Here is a 25,530-nt window from a genome sequence, read left to right as displayed (position 1 = left end):
AAATTCTCCCTGGTAAGTCACACAGTTTGTGTTTTTATCTTTCTGGAAAATTTAATAATATTTTCTCTGGGGCGATATAGATAGACACGTCTTGTTTCTACATAGAAAAGCTAGAGAGCTCAGGTGATTTCCATCTAACAGTATTTGTTGTTTTAGCAGCAAAGAGTGCTATTGTAATAAGTTTACCCCTATTTGTTGTGGTTAAACAGACTCATCTAGTAAGGTAAGTCTTGGTAATTGAGCTATATCAACTTTGGTGACACCAGTAAAAGTGTCAAAAACTGCCTTCCAATATCCCTACAGACCAGGGCCAGACCACAGCATTTGCAAGAGATCCAACCACAATGTTACATCTGGTGAAAATATCATAATTAATTTCAAGGAATAATTAGAAATGTTAGATTTGTACTGAATCATAACATTAACTTGAGAAAAGTTAGTTAATTTAAGTAACAAAATTGAAGTTTGTAAATCTTTTCATTCAAAAGAAACAAATACTTGGTTGTAGTACTAAGAATGAAAACAAATCTCTAAGAAAGTAAAAAAACTGTTATTTTCTCAATAAAAAATGATCTTTTTACCTTATTTGGATGATGTTTTTGCTTTTGTATAAAGAAATATTTTCATTGGTATTAAATCAAAATGCATGATTTCAACCAAGTCTTACATAAAGTTTGAGAAAAACCAATATATTTACGTCCAAAATGTAGTGTAATTTTTTAAAAAGTTGATCCAGAGTACCTTTTTTTTCAGTGTAGGAATTGGTTCAACTGTGCTGATTGTCTCCTTTAGAATGTGACATTATGTGAAAATTGAAAGGTTTAAATGAATTTGCGAATAAAAAATCCACACTTATCAAACACCCAGACCACAGGACATGTCCCTTTAAATTGTGTGGTCAGCTTTAATCTTAGTCTGTTGCACATAAAACTGAATACATCTCATGTTACTCTACAATATTGAATTTTGCAAATGTTTCCTTTTGTTTTGCAGGTTGAAAAGGGTTCTTTGATTTGATTCAACTTTTAATAATAGAGCTAACACAGTTTGACATTGTCAGATGGACAGTGAGTAGACCATGCATTATTAAAAATGACAAAAATTCACAAAAATAGAAACTGCATTGATGTTGGATTTTTCTCATTTCTCTTATGTTGATGTTTCTCAACAAATCCAGTAACTAAGTTAGCGGTACTAGTTCAGATATTTGTTGAGTAAAACTCAAACTTTTCCAATTTGCACGTGGTATCATTAATTTGCCCTTTGGGCGTGTCCTGCACCCTCAGTCACCATCAATGTGTAATCATTCCACCTTCATACCTTTCCTTAGATTGTGCAGTTTTGTTTCTTTAGTTTATATGGTTGGTTGTTTGCCATAAATCTTAATGACTGGTAAAACCGTTTTCGATTTTCTGGTTTGCTTAGTGTGGTCATAAGTTTACTTGCAAATAATGTGTATATGTAAATAAAGATTTTGTGTAGTGCAGGGTTTAAGGTAGACAAGAAATTCTCCTTGGTATGTCACACAGTTTGTGTTTTTGTCTTTCTGGAAAATGTAATAATATTTTCTCTGGGGCAATATAGATAGACACGTCTTGTATCTACATAGAAAAGCTAGAGAGCTCAGGTGATTTCCATCTAACAGTATTTGTTGTTTTAGCAGCAAAGAGTGCTATTGTAATAAGTTTACCCCTATTTGTTGTGGTTAAACAGACTCATCTAGTAAGGTAAGTCTTGGTATTTGAGCTATATCAACTTTGGTGACACCAGCAAAAGTGTCAAAAACTGCCTTCCAATATCCCTACAGACCAGGGCCAGACCACAGCATATGCAAGACATCCAACCACAATGTTACATCTGGCGAAAATTTAATAATAAGTTTCAAGGAATAATTAGAAATGTTAGATTTGTACTGAATCATAACATTAACTTGAGAAAAGTTAGTTAATTTAACTAACAAAATTGAAGTTTGTAAATCTTTTCATTCAAAAGAAAAAAATACTTGGTTGTAGTACTAAGAATGAAAAAAAATCTCTAAGAAAGTAAAAAAACTGTTATTTTCTTAATAATAAATGATCTTTTTACCTTATTTGGATGATGTTTTTGCTTTTGTGTAAAGAAATATTTTCATTGGTATTAAATCAAAATGCATGATTTCAACCAAGTCTTACATACAGTTTGAGAAAAACCAATATATTTAGGTCCAAAATGTAGTGTAATTTTTAAAAAAGTTGATCCAGAGTACCTTTTTTTTCAGTGTAGGAATTGGTTCAACTGTGCTGATTGTCTCCTTTAGAATGTGACATTATGTGAAAATTGAAAGGTTTAAATGAATTTGCGAATACAAAATCCACACTTATCAAACGCCCAGTCCACAGGACATGTCCCTTTAAATTGTGTGGTCATCTTAGTCTGTTGCACATAAAACTGAATATATCTCATGTTACTCTACAATATTGAATTTTGCAAATGTTTCTTTTTGTTTTGCAGGTTGAAAAGGGTTCTTTGATTTGATTCAACTTTTAATAATAGAGCTAACACAGTTTGACATTGTCAGATGGACAGTGAGTAGACCATGCATTATTAAAAATGACAAAAATTCACAAAAATAGAAACTGCATTGATGTTGGATTTTTCTCATTTCTCTTATGTTGATGTTTCTCAACAAATCCAGTAACTAAGTTAGCGGTACTAGTTCAGATATTTGTTGAGTAAAACTCAAACTTTTCCAATTTGCACGTGGTATCATTAATTTGCCCTTTGGGCGTGTCATGCACCCTCAGTCACCATCAATGTGTAATCATTCCACCTTCATACCTTTCCTTAGATTGTGCAGTTTTGCATCTTTAGTTTATGTGGTTGGTTGTTTGCCATGAATCTTAATGACTGGTAAAACCATTTTCAATTTTCTGGTTTGCTTTGTGTGGTCATAAGTTTACTTGCAAATAATGTGTATATGTTAACAAAGATTTTATGTAGTGCAGGGTTTAAGGTAGACAAGAAATTCTCCTTGGTATGTCACACAGTTTGTGTTTTTGTCTTTCTGGAAAATGTAATAATATTTTCTCTGGGGCAATATAGATAGACACGTCTTGTATCTACATAGAAAAGCTAGAGAGCTCAGGTGATTTCCGTCTAACAGTATTTGTTGTTTTAGCAGCAAAGAGTGCTATTGTAATAAGTTTACCCCTATTTGTTGTGGTTAAACAAACTCATCTAGTAAGGTAAGTCTTGGTATTTGAGCTATATCAACTTTGGTGACACCAGCAAAAGTGTCAAAAACTGCCTTCCAATATCCCTACAGACCAGGGCCAGACCACAGCATTTGCAAGAGATCCAACCACAATTTTACATCTGGCGAAAATATCATAATACGTTTCAAGGAATAATTAGAACATTTAGAATTTTACTGAATCATTACATTAACTTGAGAATTGAATTGCAAATACATGCTAAAGCTTTTGTTCTTGTTGGCCAGGCAGTGTATTTTAATTTCTTAAATACCTTCTATTCATTTTTATAGCTCTTTATGTCTCTAAAACACTTCAATTCAAAAAACAAATTTTTCTCTTTACTACAAAAAAACTGCTCCATGAAGTCAAGTGTTTCTGTCTACAGTCTGGTTGTCTCCATTCAAAGCAGTTTGAAAGAAAAAACAACTGGCACTGCAACTGGAGTCCGACTCTGTTACAAAATAGGGTTTCCAAAGACCCAAGGCATGAAAAGTGTGAGAGAACCTGAAATTATGTTATGTTTTTTTCTAAATAAAAGACATTTTTGTATGTTTAATTTAACTTTTTTGGAAGGAAATTAATCATTTAGATTAATAGACTAAATGACAATATAATCACTAGATTAATCAATAGAAAAATAGTCATTACTGACAGTCCTACAAAAGAAAACATCCTAATACTTCAAAGTGAAAGAAACATTACATAATTGATTTCTCTTCTGTGGGAATAGAGAACATGCATGTAGTGCCACACTTGCAAAAAATGCACTGATGATTAAAGTAATACAGAGTGTAAGTTTACTGCAGAAATTAAGAAAAAAAATGACTTCAGGTTAACCTTTCTCAGGCATATTTACAATGAACCTCTCTCCATAAGCAAGCTGAACTAAAGCAAACTTAAGTTGATTTAAGTATGCAAATTTTAAACACAATTGTTCCTATAATTAAAGTGTTATAAATGCACTACTGTGTGCTGATATTACATTTATATCCATGCTACTCCATTTAAGATTAACTGCAACTTAACTTAATCACACTTTAAACTGTATCAGTACATTACACCTTGCATTATTTTTAACATCATACACTTTAACATCTACAGAAATCATTACAGCTGACTGAGTAAGGTAGCATCGTAGCATCATTGCATCATTGCATCATTGCATCATTGCATCAGCCAGCCATACTCCTTAGCATACATATAGGGTGATGGCCTGGTGTAAATGACTTCACACTGATGGTGGGTGAGTGGGTAAATACACGCCCAGTATACAAATAGATGGCGCCAGGAGCCAATGGGAAAAGTTTTACTCATCAATGTTGCACTGCCTAAATATAAAGCACACCGTAAAGGTCACCATACTTCATTGAAACAACTCAGATTACATGACAAGAAAATACACTTTATTACCTAAATATGGAGAAAGAAATTCATTTAATTTGATGTGACACTTTGTTAATGATGTTTACATTTGTATGCCTCACGAAGTGAGTGAGATTCATTGACATCAAGTGTCAAGTTGTATTAAAGCCTACTTTAAAAATCAAATCTTATTTTTCTTGCATGCAGTAAGCTTTCCATCAGTCTTCTTCTTAGATGATATCCAAGGCTCTTTTTTTGCCGAATTCAAACTTTGTATCTTAAAAACATCATTCATGAAAGAATACTGTAGTAAATTAGCAATGTTCAAACTGCACTTTATTTAATATATGATTTACTAACTGAAGAGTGATGTTACTCTCCCTCTAGTAACACAATTGAATTCAGGGTGTTGGTGGCAATAGAGCACTTGCATGAGCTCCTGCTAGGGGTTGCCAGGCAATCTCCAAGTGAGCTGGGGGATAAAACGAGGCAACCATGGGCCTAGCTCTTCCAGTTCCCAAACCTCACGGCATGATTCTGTCTGAATGGCCAGATTAGTTTTGGGGTCCAAGATGTGTAGGCAGGCGCCCCTTGCATGATGCTGCAATGAGTGGCGGTGGTGGGAAACATAGAATGTTAAGGAAGCTCCAGGCCTATCGGCAGCGACCCATGAGGCGAACTCAGACATCCAAGTTGTCATGTGCATATGTGACGCCCACAAAAGTGTTGTCACATTTGTTGGTGAAAATTGAAAATGTGTTTATTTTCTTTACTTCCTTAAAGTGTGCCAAAGATGATATTTAATTTGGGTTTGGACATTGATATTTGATTGTGTTTGGACAGCCAGATGCTGTGTTTCTAGCTTTAAGAAATACTTTTCCAGTACCAGTAGGTGGCAGGGTGAGGTGGCGAGTCGGCTCGTGGGTGTTTCTGAAATTTCTAAGAACTTCGGAACGTTCAGAGCTGTTGCCCTGCCTCTTGCCTTCTCTCCTGTTTTTGGAGGTTAGTAACGTGTAAAAAGCACTTTAAAAACACCCTTAAAAGCACTGTGTTGTTACCCAGCCATTTTCATGTAGTGATTTTCTCGAAAATTTCTTGAAAACTAAGCTTTGCCGAGAGCTAGCTAACAGCGACGCCACATGTATTTGTTAGAATAACTCATGTTAGCATGGGTCGTTTTCTCCAACTAGGCTCCGTACATTTAATGTGTTTTTATTAGCTTGTATTGAAGTGTGTTTTAATTTAAAATGCAGTAGAAATATTTCATGTTGAACTGAAACACAGCCGTTTTTCTGAAGTAACTGCAGTATGTGAATGGAGGATAAATGCATACATGTAATATTTGAAAGTGCCAATGATACAGTTAAAAGTGTATTCTGTTAAGAGCTCACTTAAGTGGTAAATGTAGGGTGTACAGTATAAAAACATGGCATATAACAGAAAAGAGAAGAAGTTGATGAAAGGAAAGCAGAATATGTTTGTTACTATGTTATTTTTATTTGGTATATTTGTATTTATCTTGAGAAACCGAGAATGATATCTCATAAAAAGTCATTGAAGTTTCAGTGTCTTGAAAAGAAAGATCTGTTGTAATGCATGTAAATTTAAAAGTGTATTCAATAAATAACTGCAGAGAACTCTCTGTTCTCTCCTGTTTTGCAGGAGTATAACTGTTATGTTGGTACTGCCATGCGGTACTTGTAACACATATGTGCTTTTCCCACATCAGGTGTTCTGATCAGGAGGAGGGGTTAGTAGAGGCTGGACATTGGAGGGTGTGCTCTAGATCTTGATAGACCCTCTAGGTCTGACCATTTGTTTGAGGGGGTAAACCTGATGAGAGGCTGGCCTCCACCCTTTATAAACCTGTAAAAGGCTCCGCTGAACCTTCTGCCAAACAGGGGTGCTCTGTATGAGCTCTGATAACACTTCTCTTACAAACCCATGGGACATGCTTAAGTAATGGCATTGCTGTCTCAAGGACCAACAGCAGTGTCAGCAGAGGAATTAACTTGCTCACCTTAGAGAAGCAGTCAGCTATGCCTAGGATTACAGTGTTGCCCCTGGAAAGAAAGCATGCGTGACAAAGTCCAGGGAGATATATAACAGGTGGAGCCAACCTGACAGTTTGGTTCTGGGATCCTTTTGCAGGCGCATACCCAACAAACCGCCACGTAGGCCCATACATCTTGGTTGATGCGTGGCCAACTGAACCTGCTACTCAAGAACTAAATTGTACAGGCCACCCCAGGTGTGCAGTAAAGTGCCCCAACTGCAGCAACTGGTCTGTAATGGGGCATACAGCCTCTTATGACTAGAGCCAGCTCCCAGATCTGGCTCATCCCTACGGGCCTGTATTACTGTGACTTCTACCCCACACTGGATGGGAGCCACTATGTGGTCCTTTGGGACAGTGGTTGCTGGTGACCGTGCCTTAGGGGAGGCCTTCAAATGGCAGAGGAAAAAATCAGCATTCTCTCACACAGGCAAATAACAGTGAACCCGCCTGCCTTGGTATAGCCATTTGACCTGATGGATATAGGCCAAATTTTTGTGATCTGTCCAAACCAGGAAGAGGTAATTGACTCCATCCAGCCAGTGCCTCCACTCCTCTAAGGACAGTTTGATAGCCAGCAACTCATAATCATCCACAACGTAACTGTTTAAACAGCTTACACTTCTTTGGGGTAAGATTAACTCCATGTTCCTGGTATTGCTTTAATACAGACCTTACATGTTCCAGATGGTTTTCAAAACTGTCACTGTGTACTAGGTTGTCATCTAAATATGATTGACAGATATTGTCCCTAAGGCTCGTTAGACAGTGCTTCATGCTTCTTTGGAATTCTGCGGGGGCGGAGCTCAGGCCAGGGTGCAATAAATGCTGTCAGTGGGTGACTTTCTTAATCAAGAAAACCCTGGTGAGAGGCTTTTCCGTGGTCAAGCACAGAAAACCATGAACTTCCACTGAGTGCATCAAGCATGTCCTGTATTCGAGGGATAGGGTGGCGGTCAGGTACTGATTTGCGGTTCAGTCAGAGTCGCAAACTTCCATCTTTTTTTCTTATGCAGACCACCGGTGAGGAGTATGGGAATCTGGATGGTGTGATCTACCCACAGTTAAGCAGGTCTTGCAAATGTTATTTTACCTCCTCATGCAAAGGTTTTAGGACTGACATACAGGTTTTCTGCCCTGGACTGGTGTCACGCAGTATTATGTGCATTTTGAGGGACGGATGCAGCCTACATCACTGTCATCAAATGAAAAAGCACAGCATTCCTCTTTAAGCATTTTCTTACAGCTTGCTGTTGTGTTTCTGTAAGGTTCTGCAAGATTCACCGATTGGTCCCACTGACATGGTTGTACAGTTTTCTTGACTCCCTTGACAGCATCTTTGGTGTGTAGATCTGTGATGTCAGCTTTTTTGTATTTTTGAGTATTGCTTCTATACTGTGCTGCTGTCTAGTGGTGTTTGCTACTGAAACTGGCACATATATCACCCTTCTGTCTGGGACTTTTACTAGCACTTCGTCAAAGATGAGGCCTTTCTGCACTGGGTCATCTGGTGAACAACATTTCTTGACACCGGTACTAAGCTTATGTGGGCATGGATGTAGACTGTGCTAACTTGCTTCGCTGGTAAGAACACCCTCTTTCTACCTGTCCTCACAACACTCATATTGAGCTCCAACTCTGTCATGCAATAGCTTCACCATCATCTGGGCTGTGTTACAGAGAAAACTGAACTTTTCATTGGCTTCCATGGTGGCTGTCATTGTTATGCAGATGACACACAGCTCTTTATAACAGCAAAACCTGATGATAAATCTAGATCAAGAAATTTGAGGACTGTAAAGGTGTCAGCCCTTCTGTATCGCGCCCTCCCCCGGGGGCGATTCCGAGCTGCCACCCACAGGCCCAAATAAGGACTTTCTCCTCATTTGTGTTCATGTTTGGTTCATTGTGTCGATTTAGTGTCTCGTTTTATGTTCATTTGTTTCACCTGGGATCTGGGGGTATTTTAGGAGCCTCGACAGGGCCATTGGTTGCCGAGAATTGCATGTATGGAACCTTGAGGTAGCCTGAGAGGTTCCCGTTACTGCTCATGGTGTGTTTAGGCCAGCTTCGGCTCGACTTACTCGTTCACGAGCAGGCTATCCGGCTGTTCAAGGATTCAGCGAGGCTCGCTCGCTCTTAGCCAAGATATACCCACGACTCTCGTTCCAGCTAGGCAACCCACACTCACGCAGCAGTTCCAGGTTTGGTCGGCCTAGCCGTTCTTGCCTAGTAGCTGGTCCCCCAGTTAAACCCCCAGTCTCAGGTGTGTTTTGTGTTTTCGCCTTCTGGTTTGTTAAGTTCACATTTATGCCCAGTCTCTTTTGCTTCATTTTGCCCCGTGTGTTTTCTTAAGTTGCGTTAATAAACTACTTGCTTAGAATCCATCTCTGCGAGTGTTCACCCCACTGTGTCTGGCCTAACCCGCCATGACAAAAGGATATAAAACTCTGGATGTCACATAACAACTTCTTAACAGAAACAAAATCGACATTCTTATTTTAGGTCCAAAAGACACTAGAAATAACCTACTCTACTATTTACAGCTTTTTCTAATGTCTTGGATATAAATGTTAAGTTGGAGATGGGTCTGTAATTAGACAATACAGTAGAATCAAGATTTGGTTTCTTGATTAGAGGTTTTATGACTGCTAATTTAAGGGTTTTGGGTACATGCCCTACGCTAAGTGAAGAGTTTACTATTGTTAAAAGAGGTCTGATTATATTTGGGAGTATTTCTTTTAGTATTTTTGAGGGAATTGGGTCAAGTGTACAGGTTGTACAATTTGCTGAGGAAATCATTTTTTTCTGATTCTGGCTGTGGAAGTGGGTAGAAGGCTTCTTCCAGCCTTTGTTCTACAACCAAGTTATGTTCTAAAGCAGCTTGTTGTCTAATATTTTCTATTTTATTATTAGAATAGTCCCTGAGGCCCTGATTCAAAAGCACCACCTCAAAGAGCCAGGGTCATATAATGGCTGTTATGGATGGTTGCAACGCCTAAAAAAAGGAACAAATTCAGATCCAAACCTTGAGGTCTCCGCTCTCCTGAATTAGATTCAAACTCACTCAAGAGAAAAGCAGCACATTAGCTCCTGCAACGAATGTAACAAAAAATTAAGGCTGAAGTAAATTACCCACCCCCTCACACTCAAGGTGAACTACTACCTTTTTTGCCAAGCTTGACCAGTGCACCCCGAAAGTGATGACCTTAGCCCAGTCAAAGGGAGGAAATGCTGTTTTTTATGATGCCTGTAAGGACCTTTTGACTGTTTATTAGGAAAGTGAATTTTGTGTATTTTACGCTGTTTAAGAGAAATAGTCTTTTAATAGCAAATTGATTTAAATTAATTTCAAATACATACAAATAAGTACCTGATTGCAATAAAGTTATATATATAAACTCTATAATTTGACTGTAATACTGTCATACTGAAAATACTGAAAATGCAGTACAGAATAATGATCCTAGGATATTTTAGGAAGTTGTATAGTTGTGTTTAACATTTTGTAAATATAAAAAATGTTGAAATGCAGTCAACTTAAAAATATCTGTTCATGTTGATGGTTATTAAGTTGTTTTGTTGTTTAAATAGCTTAAAAGCTGATTTGTGATTCATCATGCAAAATGTTGCCTTAATTCTTTGTTGGCCTAATGCTTTATTTTTTAGTGTACTGTTGTCAACCCCTCTGTATCGCCGCCCACAGGCTCACAAAATGACTTTTGTTGTGTTTCCATTCTGGTTTTGATTCATGGATTCGGTTCTTGTTCATATACGTTCATGTATGTTCAGTTCAGTGTCTTGATTTGGTTCAGTGTTTGATTCAGGCTCATCACGTCATGTTTAGTTAATGTGTTTCACCTGAGACTGGGGCTACTTAAGGGGGTTCGACACACGAGAACTAAATGGTTTGGAACCTTGAGGTTGCCCGAGAGGTTCCCATCTCTGACCACGGTGTGTTTAGGCCAGCTTTGGCTCGACTTCCTCGTTTGCAAGTACGCCACTCGGCAGTTCAAGTACTCGCTTGAGTTTCGCTCACTATCTGCTAAGATTTAACCACGACTCTCGTTCCAGCTCGACTACCCACATTCACGTAGCAGTGCCAGGTTTGGTAGGCCTTGCCGTTTTGGTTCTGCAGCTTGTCGCCCAGCTCTCGTTTCCTCTTATTTTAGAAGACTCAGCGTCAGGCGAGTGCAGCTTTTGTTCTCCCCTGTTCACCCCAGGCCCTTCCTGCTGGTTTTTGTTAGTTTTCCCTACCCGTTTCCTGCCCTTCGTTAAAGCTCAGCTCCCAGAGTCCCCCCAGTCTCAGGTGTTTTATGTTGGCCCTTTGATTTGTCACGTTTGTATTTAGTTTGTCTTTGTGCCCTGTAGTTGCTGCCTTTTTGCTTACCTTGCCCCTTTGTGTTTTCCTGAGTTCTGTTAATAAATTACTTTCATTGGACCCATCTCTTCGAGTGTTCATCCCTCTGTGTCTGGCCTAACCCTCCATGACAACTGTCCAAATGTTTTAGTTACCTGTTAAATTTCCAATTAAGCTCCTTGTCTGGGCAGTAAGTGTTTGCTCAGTAAAACAATATTACAATAAATAGAAATAATATGAATCCAAAAAGTAATTGCTTAAATATCCCTTTACCAGTCTAGTATTATTTATAGTTATCATTTATAACCTGGTTTGACATGTCATTGCTATTTAGTTATGTTAAATCAGGTGTGCTGGTAATAAAATTTGACAATCAAGTGGGCATCCAGGAAAATTCCAATTTCTTCCAGTTAAGAAATTCTTGTATTTATGTTTATTCACATATGTTCTAATATGTTCTGTTTACTTTACAAGCAAAGGCAGAATACAATGTGATTTGCCATTGGCCTGGAGTATACATCTGTTATTGTTCATTTTTATTGCCCTGAAATGCTGCCAGTCTTGCAGTACTGTTATTATTTTATTATTTGGATTTGTTAAAAGGGCAAAATTCTTTAAAACACTAAGCAGAATATAGTTTTTTCTGTGGTATTCCTTTTGTTCTGACATGTTTAAGCATAACTAAAGGCCAAATGGGCCAAATTAGCCACCATCCTGGCCACCTCTGGACCTTCTGAAAGCATCATGGACTGTAAATTTGAGTGGTAGTGTAGGCAGGATTTCGTTGGAAAACACCTGAAGCATCATTGTGACAGGACACTTTCTTGAAAGAGTCTTTGTGAAACTGTTAAAGTATAATATGTGTTAAAATTTGTTACAAGCTTCAAATAAACCATTTGCAACATTTTTTATAAGCTTTACATGTCCACGTTTAATGTAGAACAGCCAAGTAAATGTCCCAAGCTTAGCACAAACATACTTCATCCATTTAAAAAAATAAGTGCATTATAAAAAAAGTGTCATGTGGTTGCTTTTCTTGAGAGGCCATAAAGTTATGTATATGTTGTGTTTTCATATTTTATGAGCCTGTACACATGTGAACAAAATTGTTGGTACCCCTCGGTTAATGAAAGAAAAACCCACAATGGTCACAGAAATAACTTGAGTCTGCTAAAAGTACTAATAAATAAAAATAAATAAAAATTATTCTATGAAAATGAACAAATGAAAATCCGACATTGATTTTGAACCTTGCTTCAACAGAATTATTTTAAAAAGTAAACTCATTAAACAGGCCTGGACAAAAATGATGGTACCCCTGAAAATAATGTGACCAAAGAAACATGTTACTACAATCTTGTAATCAGTTAGTGGGCCTATATATAGGGCTACAGGTAGTCACTGTGCTGTTTGGTGACATGGTGTGTACCACACTCAACCTGAACCAGAGGAAGTGAAGGAAAGAGTTGTCTCAGGATATTAGAAAGAAAATTATAGACAAGCATGTTAAAGGTAAAGGTTATAAGACCATCTCCAAGTAGCTTGATGGTCCTGTGACTACAGTTGCACATATATTGAGAATTTCCCCACTGTGGGACTAATAAAGGATTATCTTTTCTTATCATTCAGAAATGTAAGATCCATGGGACTGTAGCCAACCTCCCTGGATGTGGCCATAGGAGGAAAATTTATGACAAATCAGAGACGGAGAATATGAATGGTAACAAAAGAGCCCAGAAAAACTTCTAAAGAGATTAAAGGTCCACCATCCGTCGTTTATTGAGCCAAGTGGACTTCATGGGAGACGACCAAGGAGAACACTATTGTTGAAAACAAATCAAAAAGCCAGACTGGAATTTACCAAACTACATGTTCACAAGCCCCAAAGCTTCTGGGAGAATGTCCTATGGACAGATGAGACAAAAATGGAGCTTTTTGCCAAGGCACATCAGTTTTATGTTTACAGATGGAAAAATTAAGCATATCAAGAAAAGGACACTGTTCCTACTGTGAAAAATGGAGGAGGGTTTCTTGAATCTGAGCAGAGTACAATGAAATCTCAAGACTATCAAGGGATTCTAGAGAGAAATGTGCTGCCCAGTGTCAGAAAGCTTGGTCTCAGTCGCAGGTCATGGGTTTTGGCAACAGGATAATGACCCAAAACACATCCTAAAAACACCCAAGAATATAGAGGAAGAGGAAAACATTGGACTAAGTTTGCTCATGAGGAGTGGGCCAAAATACCTGCTGAGAGGCGCAGAAGTCTCATTGACCCATTCTTGCCTAATTAGTGCTTGGAGCTGATCACAGTTTCTGTGTTTTTGTTTGTCATTTTGAGGATTGACCACAGGTTTTTATGTCTTGTAACATGTTGCTCAGTCATGCTGGAAAAACTTTGTTTCTCACCAAATTGCTCCTGGATCATTAGGAGAAATTGTTTTTGGAGGATGTTTTGAGACCACGCCTTATTCATGGCAGTGTCCTTAGGCAAGATTTTCCCACTCCCTTGGATGCAAAGCAAACCCACACATAAATAATCTCAGGATGCTTCACTGTTGGTATGATAAGACTCATAGTAGTGGTTATCTTTCTTCTCCGGAGAATCAATTTTCCAGAAGTCCCAAACTTAATCAGAGAAAATAACTTCACCCCAGGCTTCTGCAGTCCAATTCCTAAACGTCCTGCAGAATGTCTGTCTGTCCTTAATGCTTTCCTTCAAGAGAAGTGGCTTCTTTGCTGCCCTTCTTGACATCAAGCTATCCTCCAAAAGCTTTCGCCTAACTGCGTGCAGAAGCCCTCGCACCTGCATTCTGTCATTTCTGAGCTCTGCACTGGTGGTGACCCGATTCCATAGCTGCATCCTTTTTTAGGAGATTCTAGCGCTTGCTGTACTTTTTAAGCATCCTGAAGCCTTATTGACTGCAGCTGAACCTCTCTCCTTGAAGTTCTTGAATGCCCTTGCTTGCTTCTAATAACTAATTGTTGGTGATTTTGATTCATTATGTGAGTATGTTTGTTGCACCCTTCTTTGGATTGCTTAGTAGGACAAGTAAGACAATTTTTTAAAACACCTTTATGGTCTCTTAGCCCACACATTTCATTAATGGTTGCATGTTTATGCATTTATGCACAAAACAGCCCAGCTTGTGCTTCTTGGTGTACACTAGGTCAGTGTAGTTTGTTTAGTATTTTTATCCTTTTTTTTAATTAGATGATTTGTTTGCTTCCTGAATTTTATTTAATTAAATCCATTCTTGCTTGTACCACTGGCTGTAACACAAGTGAAAAGCATGATCACATGATCCCATGGGGCAGTGGTTGATGACAAGGTTATTGATGACAGAGTTGTGGGTTTGATACCCTGGTTTGCTAAGTTGCCACTGTTGGGCCCTTGAGCGAGGCCTTTAACCCTCTCTGATCCCTGGGTGCTGCAGCAGTGTCTGCCTACTCCTCTGAGGATGCATGCTCACTGTATTACTGTGTGTGTTTTGTTCACTAGTATGCATATGTGTATGGGGTAAAAGGCATAGGCCAAATTCCAGCTGTGTCCAACACTAATAGTGAATGTGGTTGTCTTGTGATGCGTAACAGTTGGGGTTTTGTTTTCATGAAGTTCAGCACCCTTTTTTCTCCAAACATACCTTTGCATATTGTAGCCAAAAACATATTTTTACATTTATCAGTACACATGACTCAACAGACTTTAGATGTTCTTTTAAAAATTCTGATGCTGAATATTGTTGAGTGTTTCTTTGGATGACTTGAAGATATCTGTACATGTGTTACTGCTGATTAGAACAGTTAAACCCCATATTCCTATAGCCTTCCCCTGCTTTGTGGACCTAAATTATTTAAATTTACAGAGCTAGGCAGCTGCTTAGAGGAGCCCTTATGGCATCAACACTTGCACCATGCTTAAAATCACCAAGATCACATTTTCCCTATTTTGAGGGGTGATATGAATATAACATGATGCCGCTGACCAGTATCTGCATTAATGTATTTAATGCTGCAACAAAATTAACTGATTAGATAATTGTTTGAATGATTATTAGGAAGGCCTGTACAAATTAAGTGTTGGACTGCTCAGACATCAGAGAAAATATGCAAAAGTTATGTATGTGTAAATATACTTGTTTGAGGCCTTAGAGCACATGCTTAAATATGTATATCTGGTTGGTGTCTGAAAAAAAATTCTGAGCAAATCATGACAATGTAATAAACTCAAAACACTGGCATGACTCCTACTCCTCAAACTGTGAGTGTCATGCTGAGTCAGGCGTGGCAGTGAAAACAAGGAAACACTTGCAGGGATGAATGATGCAAGACTTTAATAAAAACAGGGCCATGTAACAAGCAATAACCAGAAAACAGAATTTAACTAGGGGTGCAGCAAAAACACACCTGGGACTGGGAGGAAGCTGAGCAAGATATAGGGGAAAAAAGAAAACATACAAGAAAAGCTAATTGCTAGGCAGGGGCTTGGACGTGGTGGTAAACCAAACACAAAACAAGCTTTGTAAAAACAATGAACCAAATCTTGAAGCAGGTCTTCGACGAAAAGGGGTGGGGGGGCAAGATAAACAAAAACAGAATCAAATTACCATGACAAACAAGATTACCAGACATTAGACCAGACAGGAAATGCCAGGATCAGAATACTTTCCCCTTGAACTGCCCATGGACTGCAGCAGTACAGAGGTTGCAGCACAGCTAATTCATGGCACCCTCTAGTCATGGACTGGGTTTAATAAGCCGCAGTCTCAGGTGCCGTAAATCACGAAAAGAGGGGTAAGTCCTCATATGGGCCTGTGGGTGGAGTCCTGGGATCGCCCAGGGGAGAGCGTGATACGAGGGCCTGACACTGAGACAGAAAAGCCTGGAGAACTGAGAGTATATGGGAAAAGTATATGGCCTTAGCAATAAGAAACATAATATATGTTTTTTATTTATATATATATATATATTAAATAAAAGTTATTATAAATAGAATGTCCTGAATGACCTTCCATTCTTTAATGTTTTAGCATCTTGCCATGTCAAGTTTGAAAAAAAACTTAGTGTAGTGTTGATGTCTGTATTCTCATTGGATTGTGACTTCTTTTGTGGCTTCACATGGCCCAATAGTTTTAATATTTACCATTTTATTGGTTGGTCAAGTAGTCTTTCTTTGACCGTGTTACTAGACCACCCAAGACTGATGATTCACTGTAGAGCTCTTAGTGTCAGGCCTGGCCCTTGGAAACCTAGCTTGAGGTCTGGAATGCAGGCTGAGTGTGGGCAAAGCACCAGCATGCATTGACAAATTTGTTAAAGAACCAAACTGTCTAGTTGCATGTGTCAGATTGGACCTTTGTGGTCTGGGATTCTGTTGTTCAAATGAGTCACTGGCATTAATGGAAAGGTTTGCTAAAGATGTCATTGAACCAAATGCTCGAGATGATCTGGTCAAAGTTTGCATTTTTGGCTGTGAGGTTCTGGCGGAACCTCTGGTTGTAATGGGTTTGGATAGCTGATTGAATGGCAACAGGTGGGCTGAGTGGAGAGTGCGGGCAGGAGGGGCCACTTTTGGGGGGTTTTGGATAATCGGAGGGATAACTGCATGCTGATCATCATACTGAATTAAGTACTCAGGATAAACCTGATGCTTCTCAAACACAACAAATATGGAGGGGTTGTTGATGTCATCTACACAGCTGTCATAGAAAACGGTATCCTCTCCATCCTTCAAGGGAGGACGTACATAGCTGGAATGTCCGTTGATGTATTCTCCTACCAGTACCAGGCAAGCAAACATGCACCGAGTTCCAGAATCATCAGTGTATCTGTGGGAGTAGCTGGCATCCCTGGCAAAATAACTCCCTGTAAGAATACAATATTCAATATTAATTCTGTGCATTTTCTGAGATTTAATATTCCTGTACAAATTAATGCACTAATGATGCAAAAAAAAGCTTCTAAAAATGCCTTGAAAGAGTTTATAATAGTACAATAATAGTTAACATTAAATAATAAGTTTAAATTAGATAAAGGACAATTAGTTCTCAGAGTACTAATATGTAGTGCCAGTGAAAAACTACTGACAAAATAATACTTTTTGCATGTTAAAGACATGTTGATCAAAAGGTTTATGTCAAAATGTTCTAAATATTTTTCTAGGATGATTAAATTAAATATTATAATTAAATATAAAGTTGCTGTCCAATGAAAAACGTATCTCCAAAATAATGACTTTACAGGAGAATGCAAGAATGTTCTTAACTTTGAATGCAAGTGTAAATTAGTTTATTCCAAATTATTTAGAGCATTTCTGTTGGTCTATTCATTCAGAATCATTTACACAGTATACAAGACAGCTAAATGAGAACTAAAAATAGACTAAATTGAATGGCTTACTGTAGTAGGCTGAATTGGTGGACATATATAAATGAGTGGGTTCTCATGAAGTAATCAATAAACTCAAAATGAGCTATTTTTACCACATTGTTTTCATATTTATAGTTTTCATAGTACTCAGAGTTATATCAATGGCAACTGTATAAGAATGGATTATTCTCCTTAACTGTAGGAGAATATACCAATTCTTGCTAAATGCTTCTTAAAGGAAAAGAAAACACAGCAGATTGAGGCATGTTTTAGACTGGGGTAATTGAATCCCACAATGGTCACAGAAATAACTTACTACAAAAGTACTAATAAATAAAAATTCTATGAAAATGAACAAATGAAAATCCGACATTGATTTTGAACCATGCATCAACAGAATTATTTAAAAAAAATAAACTCATTAAACAGGCCTGGACAAAAATGATGTGACAAAAGGGATATGTTAAATCAAGGTGTGTCCACTAATTAGCGACACAGGTGTCGGTCAGTCAGTGGGCCTATATATAGGGTTATAGGTAGTCACTGTGCTGTTTGGTGACATGGTGTGTACCACACTTAACATGGACCAGAAGAAGTGAAGGAACGAGTTGTCTCAGGAGATTAGAAAGAAACTGATAGACAAGCATGTTAAAGGTAAAGGTTATAAGACCATCTCCAAGCAGCTTGATGTTCCTGTGACTAAAGTTGCACATATTATTCAGAAATTTAAGATCCATGGCACTGTACCAACCTCCCTGGATGTGGCCACAGGAGGAAAATTGACAAATCAAACAGATGGATAATACAATTGTTAACTAAAGAGCCCAAAAAAACTTCTAAAGAGATTAAAGGGGAACTTCAAGCTCAAGGAACATCAGTGTCAGATCACACCATCCGTTGTTGTTTAAGCCAAAGTGGACTTCATGGGAGATGACCAAGGAGGACACCATTGTTGAAAACAATTCATAAAAAAGCCAGACTGGAATTTGCCAAACTACATGTTGATGCAAATGATGAGACAAAAATGGAAGCCAAGGCACATCAACTCTATGTTCACAGGCGGAAAAATGAAGGATATCTGCCCCTACTGTGAAACATGGAGGAGGCTCTGTTATGTTCTGGGGCTGCTTTGCTGCATCTGGCACAGGGTGTCTTTAATCTTTGCAGAGTACAATAAAATCTCAAGACTATCAAGGGATTCTAGAGAGAAATGTGCTGTGGAAAACTGTTCTGAAGTGGCCTTCTATGAGCCGTGACCTAAATCCTATTGAGCATCTTTGGAAGGAGCTGAAATATGCCGTCTGGAAAAGGCACCCTTCAAACCTGAGACAACTGTAGCAGTTTGCTCATGAGGAGTGGGCCAAAATACCTGTCTGAGAGGTGCAGAAGTCTCATTGACAGGTACAGGAATCGTTTGATTGCAGTGATTGCCTCAAAAGGTTGTGCAAAAAAATATTAAGGGTACCATCATTTCTGTCCAGGCCTGTTTCATGAGTTTATTTTTTTTAAATAATTCTGTTGAAGCATGGATGAAAAGCAATGTTTGACTTTCATTGATTCATTTTCATAGCATTTTTATTTATTATTACTTTTGTCAGATTCATTTTTGTGACCATTGTTTCTTTTTCTTTAACCGAGGGGCACCAACAATTTTGTCCACGTGTGTATATCTGTAACCCACCTTTTCCATATGCTGTTCCATGAACTCCACATATTCTCCAATCAAAGTTCTGCTGGCAGATGGCATCGACATGCTTAGACTTCGTGCCATGGAACAGAAGTTTTGTGTTTTCCTTTCCCGCAGTTTTCTTACTCAGGATGTCACCTTGCCTGTATGAGACACACAAAAGACCTTTAAAGTCAAAGCTTGTTTGAGCTCATAGACAATGACTGTCTACATCATGCTATAGGACTTGTCCCATTCTGTCTCATGCACTATACGGTTTAGTGTCTCTCCTGTCCTAATGATTTAGCTCACCATCAGCTTGATGAGCTTATATAAAATTGTAACAGGCAGAAACGGACCAATCCAGTGTCATGAAACAGAAAAAGTAACAACATTTTCAAGGGATCCATGATTTTAAGACCACATCATCTACCATTGAAAAACGTTCCATAAGTCCTGGTTCTGCACCCTCTCAATGCTCTTCACATTGAATCCTGACATTGTCTGATTAAAGAGCTCAATAACCTTCTTATACTCCTCAGATGGTTTCCTCAGGAGAACTCTCTGGAAAGAAAAACATGCATTAAAACGCAGCTCATGACGCCTTATAGGCTTCGTTTTGACACTGTTGTTGGATAGAATATTATGCTGGAATATTATACTAGAACTGTCTGGGGAAAAACAAAGAATTTTGGCAGAACTGAGAAAACAACAAAATGCATTTTAATGAATTGTATTAGTTTTCTATTGAATATTCATTTCATTATACATTTGAATCAAATGTCTTAATGTTTCAAACCCTGGTAATGAAGGCTTGATTTACCTGGAAACCAGTTTCAGGCATTTTGGTTTTATCCCAGTGACGAGGCAAATTTTGTAAACGGCCACTGAACTCCCTTTGACTAAGAAAAAAAATACTTTTCAATATTCACATTTAATATGACCTGAATATTAAATAAGTATGTAAATGCACATTATTACTTCAAAATGCATTTTGTTGACTTAAATGAATGCACGTTTATATATTTAAAGGATTCCCTTTCAGATACTGTCAGTGAGGTTTTACAGTACAGTTTCAGTAAGCTGACATATGCAATATGTGTTTAAATAAACCTTTGTTGGATTTGTGTACCTTGTTTTGATCCTTTGTGCATCTTCTGCTGTGAGAAACAAAGGTCTCCTCCTTACCAGCCTTTTAGTGCCAATGTTTTTGTTAGACTGAATCATTTCTGGAAAAGTAACATAAAACCAAGTTGTTGAAATCTAGAAAATGTAAAAGAAACATTATCTTCAATCTGGTCATCATATACATTCTTCTGATACATTCGTCAACATATTCATATACATTCGTCTGATACATTCGTCAACATACATACATACATTCTTCTTACCAAGAAGAGTTCTTACCAAGTCTAAAATTCCTAAAATGCAGTGTACAGCATGTTCTGATAAATGTAGCAGGTAAAACAACAACAAAAGACTATTTAGCCAACCTTGCATGTTGAGCTCATAAAAATGTTGGCCTGCTGTGAACTCGATCGTAGCGCTGCTATCTTCTTGGTATTTCCTTTCCAGGTCCTCACTGCTAATGGAAGATGAATGGTGTGCCCCATTCTAGTAGCAATAAAAGAACATAAATATAAGTAATGGCATTTTGGATCTACATGAATTAATAACATCCAGTTTCTTTGGCATCTTTTAGAATTGTAATTGTCAGTGAGTGACACTACATCTGCTCTACGCAAATTTTGTATTTTAAAAGTTCTCTGGAGTGACACTTACAGATGATCCATACTTGATCCAGTTCCCATTCTCATCCTCCCAGTACCAGATCCAAGTGGTGGTGAGGATGAAGGTGGGATTAAGCACTGACGAAAAAGTGGAGAGACGACGGACTTCTGTGAAACCTTGAGTCATAGTGTCAAAGTATACCTGTGCGGTACCATCACTGAGAATGCACAAAACAAGAGAGGTTTTGACTTTAGAAGAAACTGGAATTGCAATCTTTCATCAGTTTTAATTCATCATGTCTAATGTATAATTTCTGTCCCATTTTTTTTTTGCCTGATACATCATTGAATCAATCCTGCCCTCCACATGCTGAAGGTTTCCAGTTCCAGAAGAAGCAAAGCAGCCCTAGAAACACAGCCATTCTTCACTGTAAGCAGGATGTTCTTTTCAGGGTATGCTTTATTCTTCCTCCTTCAGACATACAGCTGATCCATTTGTTCCATCGCTCCACAGAGCAAAGCTTACTCATTTGGTTTTGAGCAGATTGGAGCTGACTTTTCTTGTGCTTTTGGGTCAGGAGAGGTGTATAGGCATGGAGACCTTCAGCGTTTAGTGGGCCTCCAACAGCTACTCCAACTCTAACTCTAGGAACATTTTAGTGCTTTGCTCTCTTTTTGCATCCTTTTCCTTGTTTGTGCAAGGCAACAATTATTTCTCCGCACTTTCTAGACAACTCTCGTAACATATCTACCATGCACTCAAATGTCAGTCAACAAATCCCTAGCCAGTCCAAGTTACTTGTATTTGTTTAGTCATAAGCACACCTGATGCAAATGAAGCCCCTGATTTGCTACCTGCTTTGCAAATGTGTGCTCTTAGGAGGGATTGAATAATTCTAAGACTGCAGTAGTCATTACTAGTGTCATTTTGTGTTGAACTTGGTGAATGCTTTTGATTGTAGCTGTAATATGTTATGTAGAATAAAAAGCTTTGCAGTAAACACCTGTATTTCTTAGTAGGGTCACAGAATGCTCGTTCTATCTCTTCATTATCTGGCAGAACCTTCCAACCGTGTCTTTCTCTGCCTTCCCACTTATAAGGCAAATAGAAATGAACCTGCCGACATCTGTCTGTAAAAAAACAAAAAACATGAACAATAGCAGGATTAAAAATGACTCTGTGTCTATTACAAAAATGCTGTTATAGTCAATGAGAAGCACAACTTACTTCCTTGTTTGCAGAATCCTTTGAGGTGGAACGGGCATATCTCTGATTTCTCTGTAATATAAAACCAACAGAAAATGTGATGTGTTAAATGAGGGTTGCATTAACATACAAAACTTCTCAATTCATGGGAAACTTTAATTTGGTGTGCTTTTTCAGGAAAATAACAAAACCTGGCAAGAACCTGGTTCTTTGGGACCCAACCCCTGTGCTGTGCTTATTATCATTATTACCATCATTATCATCATTATTATTTGATAGTATATGACCTCAACATCTTAGACTATAACACTGATTAATTATTGCATATAATACCTGATGTGTTGATTGGAGTGCTCATGCTCTTAGCTCTATTAGAATCCCAGATTGAAAGTATATTCTTGTATGCTGTCAGCACAGATCCCATCAGCTGGCTAGGAACTCCTTTGGCCTGGAGGGTTTTCATTGGATGAGGCTCGTAGAGGTCGTGGCATCGGCTGCATCCAGTGCTGCCATCACAGGTTCCTCTGATGTAGTTCTCACAGACATGAAGTCTTCTACAAGCCTCTTTATCAGGACAGTGCCCATAATCACCGCTGCCTTTGTTATATGTAAAACACACCTGAGTGCACATTGTGCCATTGGTTACTAATGTCATTTTCAGTACAGCTCTACAACTGGTCAGTCTGTAATCTCAGAGACAATTTATTCAAATTTAAATATACAGCATTTTTCCTGTAATCTTAGGTACAGTGTTTTGGTATAGTGCAACTTCTACAAAGCTAAAACTGTAAAAAAACACTAAAACACTAAAAAACAGTAGTCCAACAAATCATTTGCGTACGTACATGGCCGGGTCAATTTGCTGTAAACTATAAGCATAAACTTTATTCATCAGATGCTTTGGTGTTTTGTTTACACCTGGCATTAAGATGGTGGTGGAATCATGTTTGAATTTCACCTGTCTACATGAAAAGCCAGGTGTAATCGTATTATGATTTGATCACTGAAACCACATTTGGAGGTGTGTTGGGATTCCGTCAGGCAAGCGGTAAACAATTAATATGACAAAAACATTAATATGAGAAAATTACCGTGGATTTTGTTTTAAAAGGGAAATGATTGGTTTTCTTTTTTTATGCGAGAAAGGAAAATCAACTGGTCACACTGTGGATTCATTTTAATGGCAAGTGTAAACAGAATCATAGTGTTCTAAACCCCTTCCACATCATGTTAAAAACACTATTTATAGGGAATAAAGACTTTTAAAGTAACGGCACTTATGTTTGCCACAGGCTTGCATACTTTTTGTGCTACCCTACTCAAAGATTAATGCTGTAACGCATCTGGAACACACTCACCGATAACACCCAATTACACAGACAAGACAGATTAAAAAGGGAATTGAGAGAGAATGTCCTAGTATCTAACACAAACATAAGCATGGCACGGCAACCAGGTACCTGTGTTTACTCATGCTTGTTTACATATGTTTGGTTGGTGTACTCTGGCCTTTAAGTGGCTACCTAGGTTATAAAACACCTCGGATAGATTTCATTGGCATCAGAGCATCAAAATGTCTGTCAACATAGCTCCACCCGTCAAGGTGGATGAGATTGCCACCCTAAACAAGCCTCTTTACACTTTTACCATCAAGCAAACATTACAGGCTTGTGAAGTCCAACAAGTCTCACAAACAGTTTCTACCCACAGGCCATCAGGTGTGGCTTTAGGTGTGAACGACCCCATCAAAACACTGCCGCTTTTCCTATCACTCTAGCTGATTAACCTCCTGCCAACACACAAAAATATAGTTATTTAACTTTACTCAACTAAATGTAAACTCGTCCATTCACTGATGTCTTACTACTATTTGCAATAGTGCACAGTGCATGTTATAACTAGGCTTTTATGCCATTTTTATAAGTTTAATTATTGATGTCTACCTCTTTATATGTCTGTAGTTCTTTTTTTACATATATTTTGCCTCTAGTTCAGTTTTGCCTTTAGTGTCTATATAGTTATTTATTTATTTATTTTTACTTATGTATTGCTTTCTTTTTTTTTTTTTTTTTATACTTATGTCTTAATAGTAGTGTGTTAGTGGAAAAGTAGCAAAGTGAGAATTACATTGTACAGTGTAACTGTCTGTTTACTCTGAGGCCAAATCCCTGAGCAAAGTCAACCATAAAGCAATAGCCCATTAATTAGCCCTTCTGTTTAGAAGATACAGTCTTCTAATTATTGACTTAATTGATCAGGAAATTCTCCTTGTCTCAAGGTTGTTTGGAGACCATCGTATGGTTCAACTCATTTATTATTCAGGATCAATTGCTAAACAGCACATGAGTTTGTGGCCTTCCCAAATAGGCCTGTTGGCACTGTTGGACTTGTGAACTGTAAACTGAGAAAAAAACAAAAAAAACACTAAGAATTTAATAAGAGGAAGGCATCAGCCCCCTTGCCAGGAGTTGCCCAAATTGGCAGACCTGATTCTATAATGGCTCTACCATGTCCAGGTGTGTGCTGCCAGGCTGTTTAAAGGTGGTAGAGCATTGCTGATAAATATTGCATATACAGTCAGTATATAACTACAAAGTTAATAGCAACAATATAGCAACAATCATTTTACTAGACGTTGGTGAAATCTGATTTGGTTGCAGGTTATCCACATAGAAATAGTACATTAAAGAAGAGTCTTACTTGAGGCAATAGGCTGTTGTCATTTTGAAGAAGTATAACACACAGCTCGCTGCGATCCAGTTCCAGCAGATTGTGTTGGCGTCGCACACTGACATTATGTCCTGTGTAAAGATCATGGCAGAAGCGGCACCCTCGCCTGTTTGGGAGAATATTGATTTCTACCAATGTTGCCAAACATTTTCTTACTCTATTACTCTTTGTTTAAACATGGATATGGCTATGATAGACATAAACATGCCTGGCAAATGAAACTGCCTTACCTTCCTTTACCATAAGGACAGTCTCCCAACAGGTACATTTTACACAGGTGGAGGTGGCTGCAGCCTTGACACTCCCTGGCTCTACACAGCCTCAGCCTGGTTTTGGCAACCACCACTTCGTTTTCTTCACCCGTGGTCACAAACATGTCTGTGTCTTTAAGTAAATTTTCTACTTCATCCTTTAATGCCAGTCCAGATAGTTGCCCATACAAGTCCTCAAGTTCCATTCGCCCATCGTGGGTACATAAAAGTCGATTAACCAGAGCTGCGGTTTGCATGACTGCTAAGTTTCGTTTTGCCTCTGTCTCTGTGTAGCCTATTTTTTGTAACTGAGTGAAATGCTGACATACAAAACTAGGGCTGTGTCCCATTTCACTTGTACTGCTCTTGCTGGGTGTACATGTTACTTTGCCCCCAGGGAGTAGTCCTGTGAAAATGGTGGCAGCTTAAGGTAGGGCAAATCACACAAATCACTAATCACTGCTATATTCCCACCTCAAATGGACAATGGGTTAACAGAAAATAAATGGGTCTGACAAGACGCACATTTATTATGTAAAATTAATTATGTTCTGTTAAATTTATCTGTG

At 38.2% G+C, this 25,530-nt stretch overlaps 1 protein-coding gene across 2 annotated transcripts; it reads right to left on the bottom strand.

The window, feature by feature from the left end:
* Positions 1-15,338: 15,338 nt before the first annotated feature.
* On the bottom strand, positions 15,339-25,530 carry LOC140550062 (protein mono-ADP-ribosyltransferase PARP12-like). 2 transcript variants are annotated; one of them, XM_072673862.1, is made up of 12 exons: positions 24,941-25,530; positions 24,681-24,816; positions 22,314-22,599; positions 22,002-22,052; positions 21,778-21,904; positions 20,826-20,991; positions 20,537-20,657; positions 20,176-20,272; positions 19,867-19,945; positions 19,477-19,607; positions 19,059-19,207; positions 15,339-16,873 (listed from the first exon to the last, which is right to left on the bottom strand). In XM_072673862.1, exons 1-12 carry the CDS (start codon positions 25,309-25,311, stop codon positions 16,194-16,196), a joined length of 2,394 nt encoding a protein of 797 aa, XP_072529963.1. In that variant the 5' UTR covers positions 25,312-25,530; the 3' UTR covers positions 15,339-16,193. The 2 variants fall into 2 exon arrangements, with proteins under 2 accessions (XP_072529963.1, XP_072529964.1); XM_072673863.1 differs by lacking the exons at positions 19,477-19,607; positions 19,867-19,945 and having other exon boundaries at positions 24,941-25,528.

This window comes from Salminus brasiliensis, chromosome 2, assembly GCF_030463535.1.
Source record: "Salminus brasiliensis chromosome 2, fSalBra1.hap2, whole genome shotgun sequence".
Lineage (NCBI taxonomy): Eukaryota > Metazoa > Chordata > Actinopteri > Characiformes > Bryconidae > Salminus > Salminus brasiliensis.
This window is presented reverse-complemented; position numbering and strand designations above follow the sequence as displayed.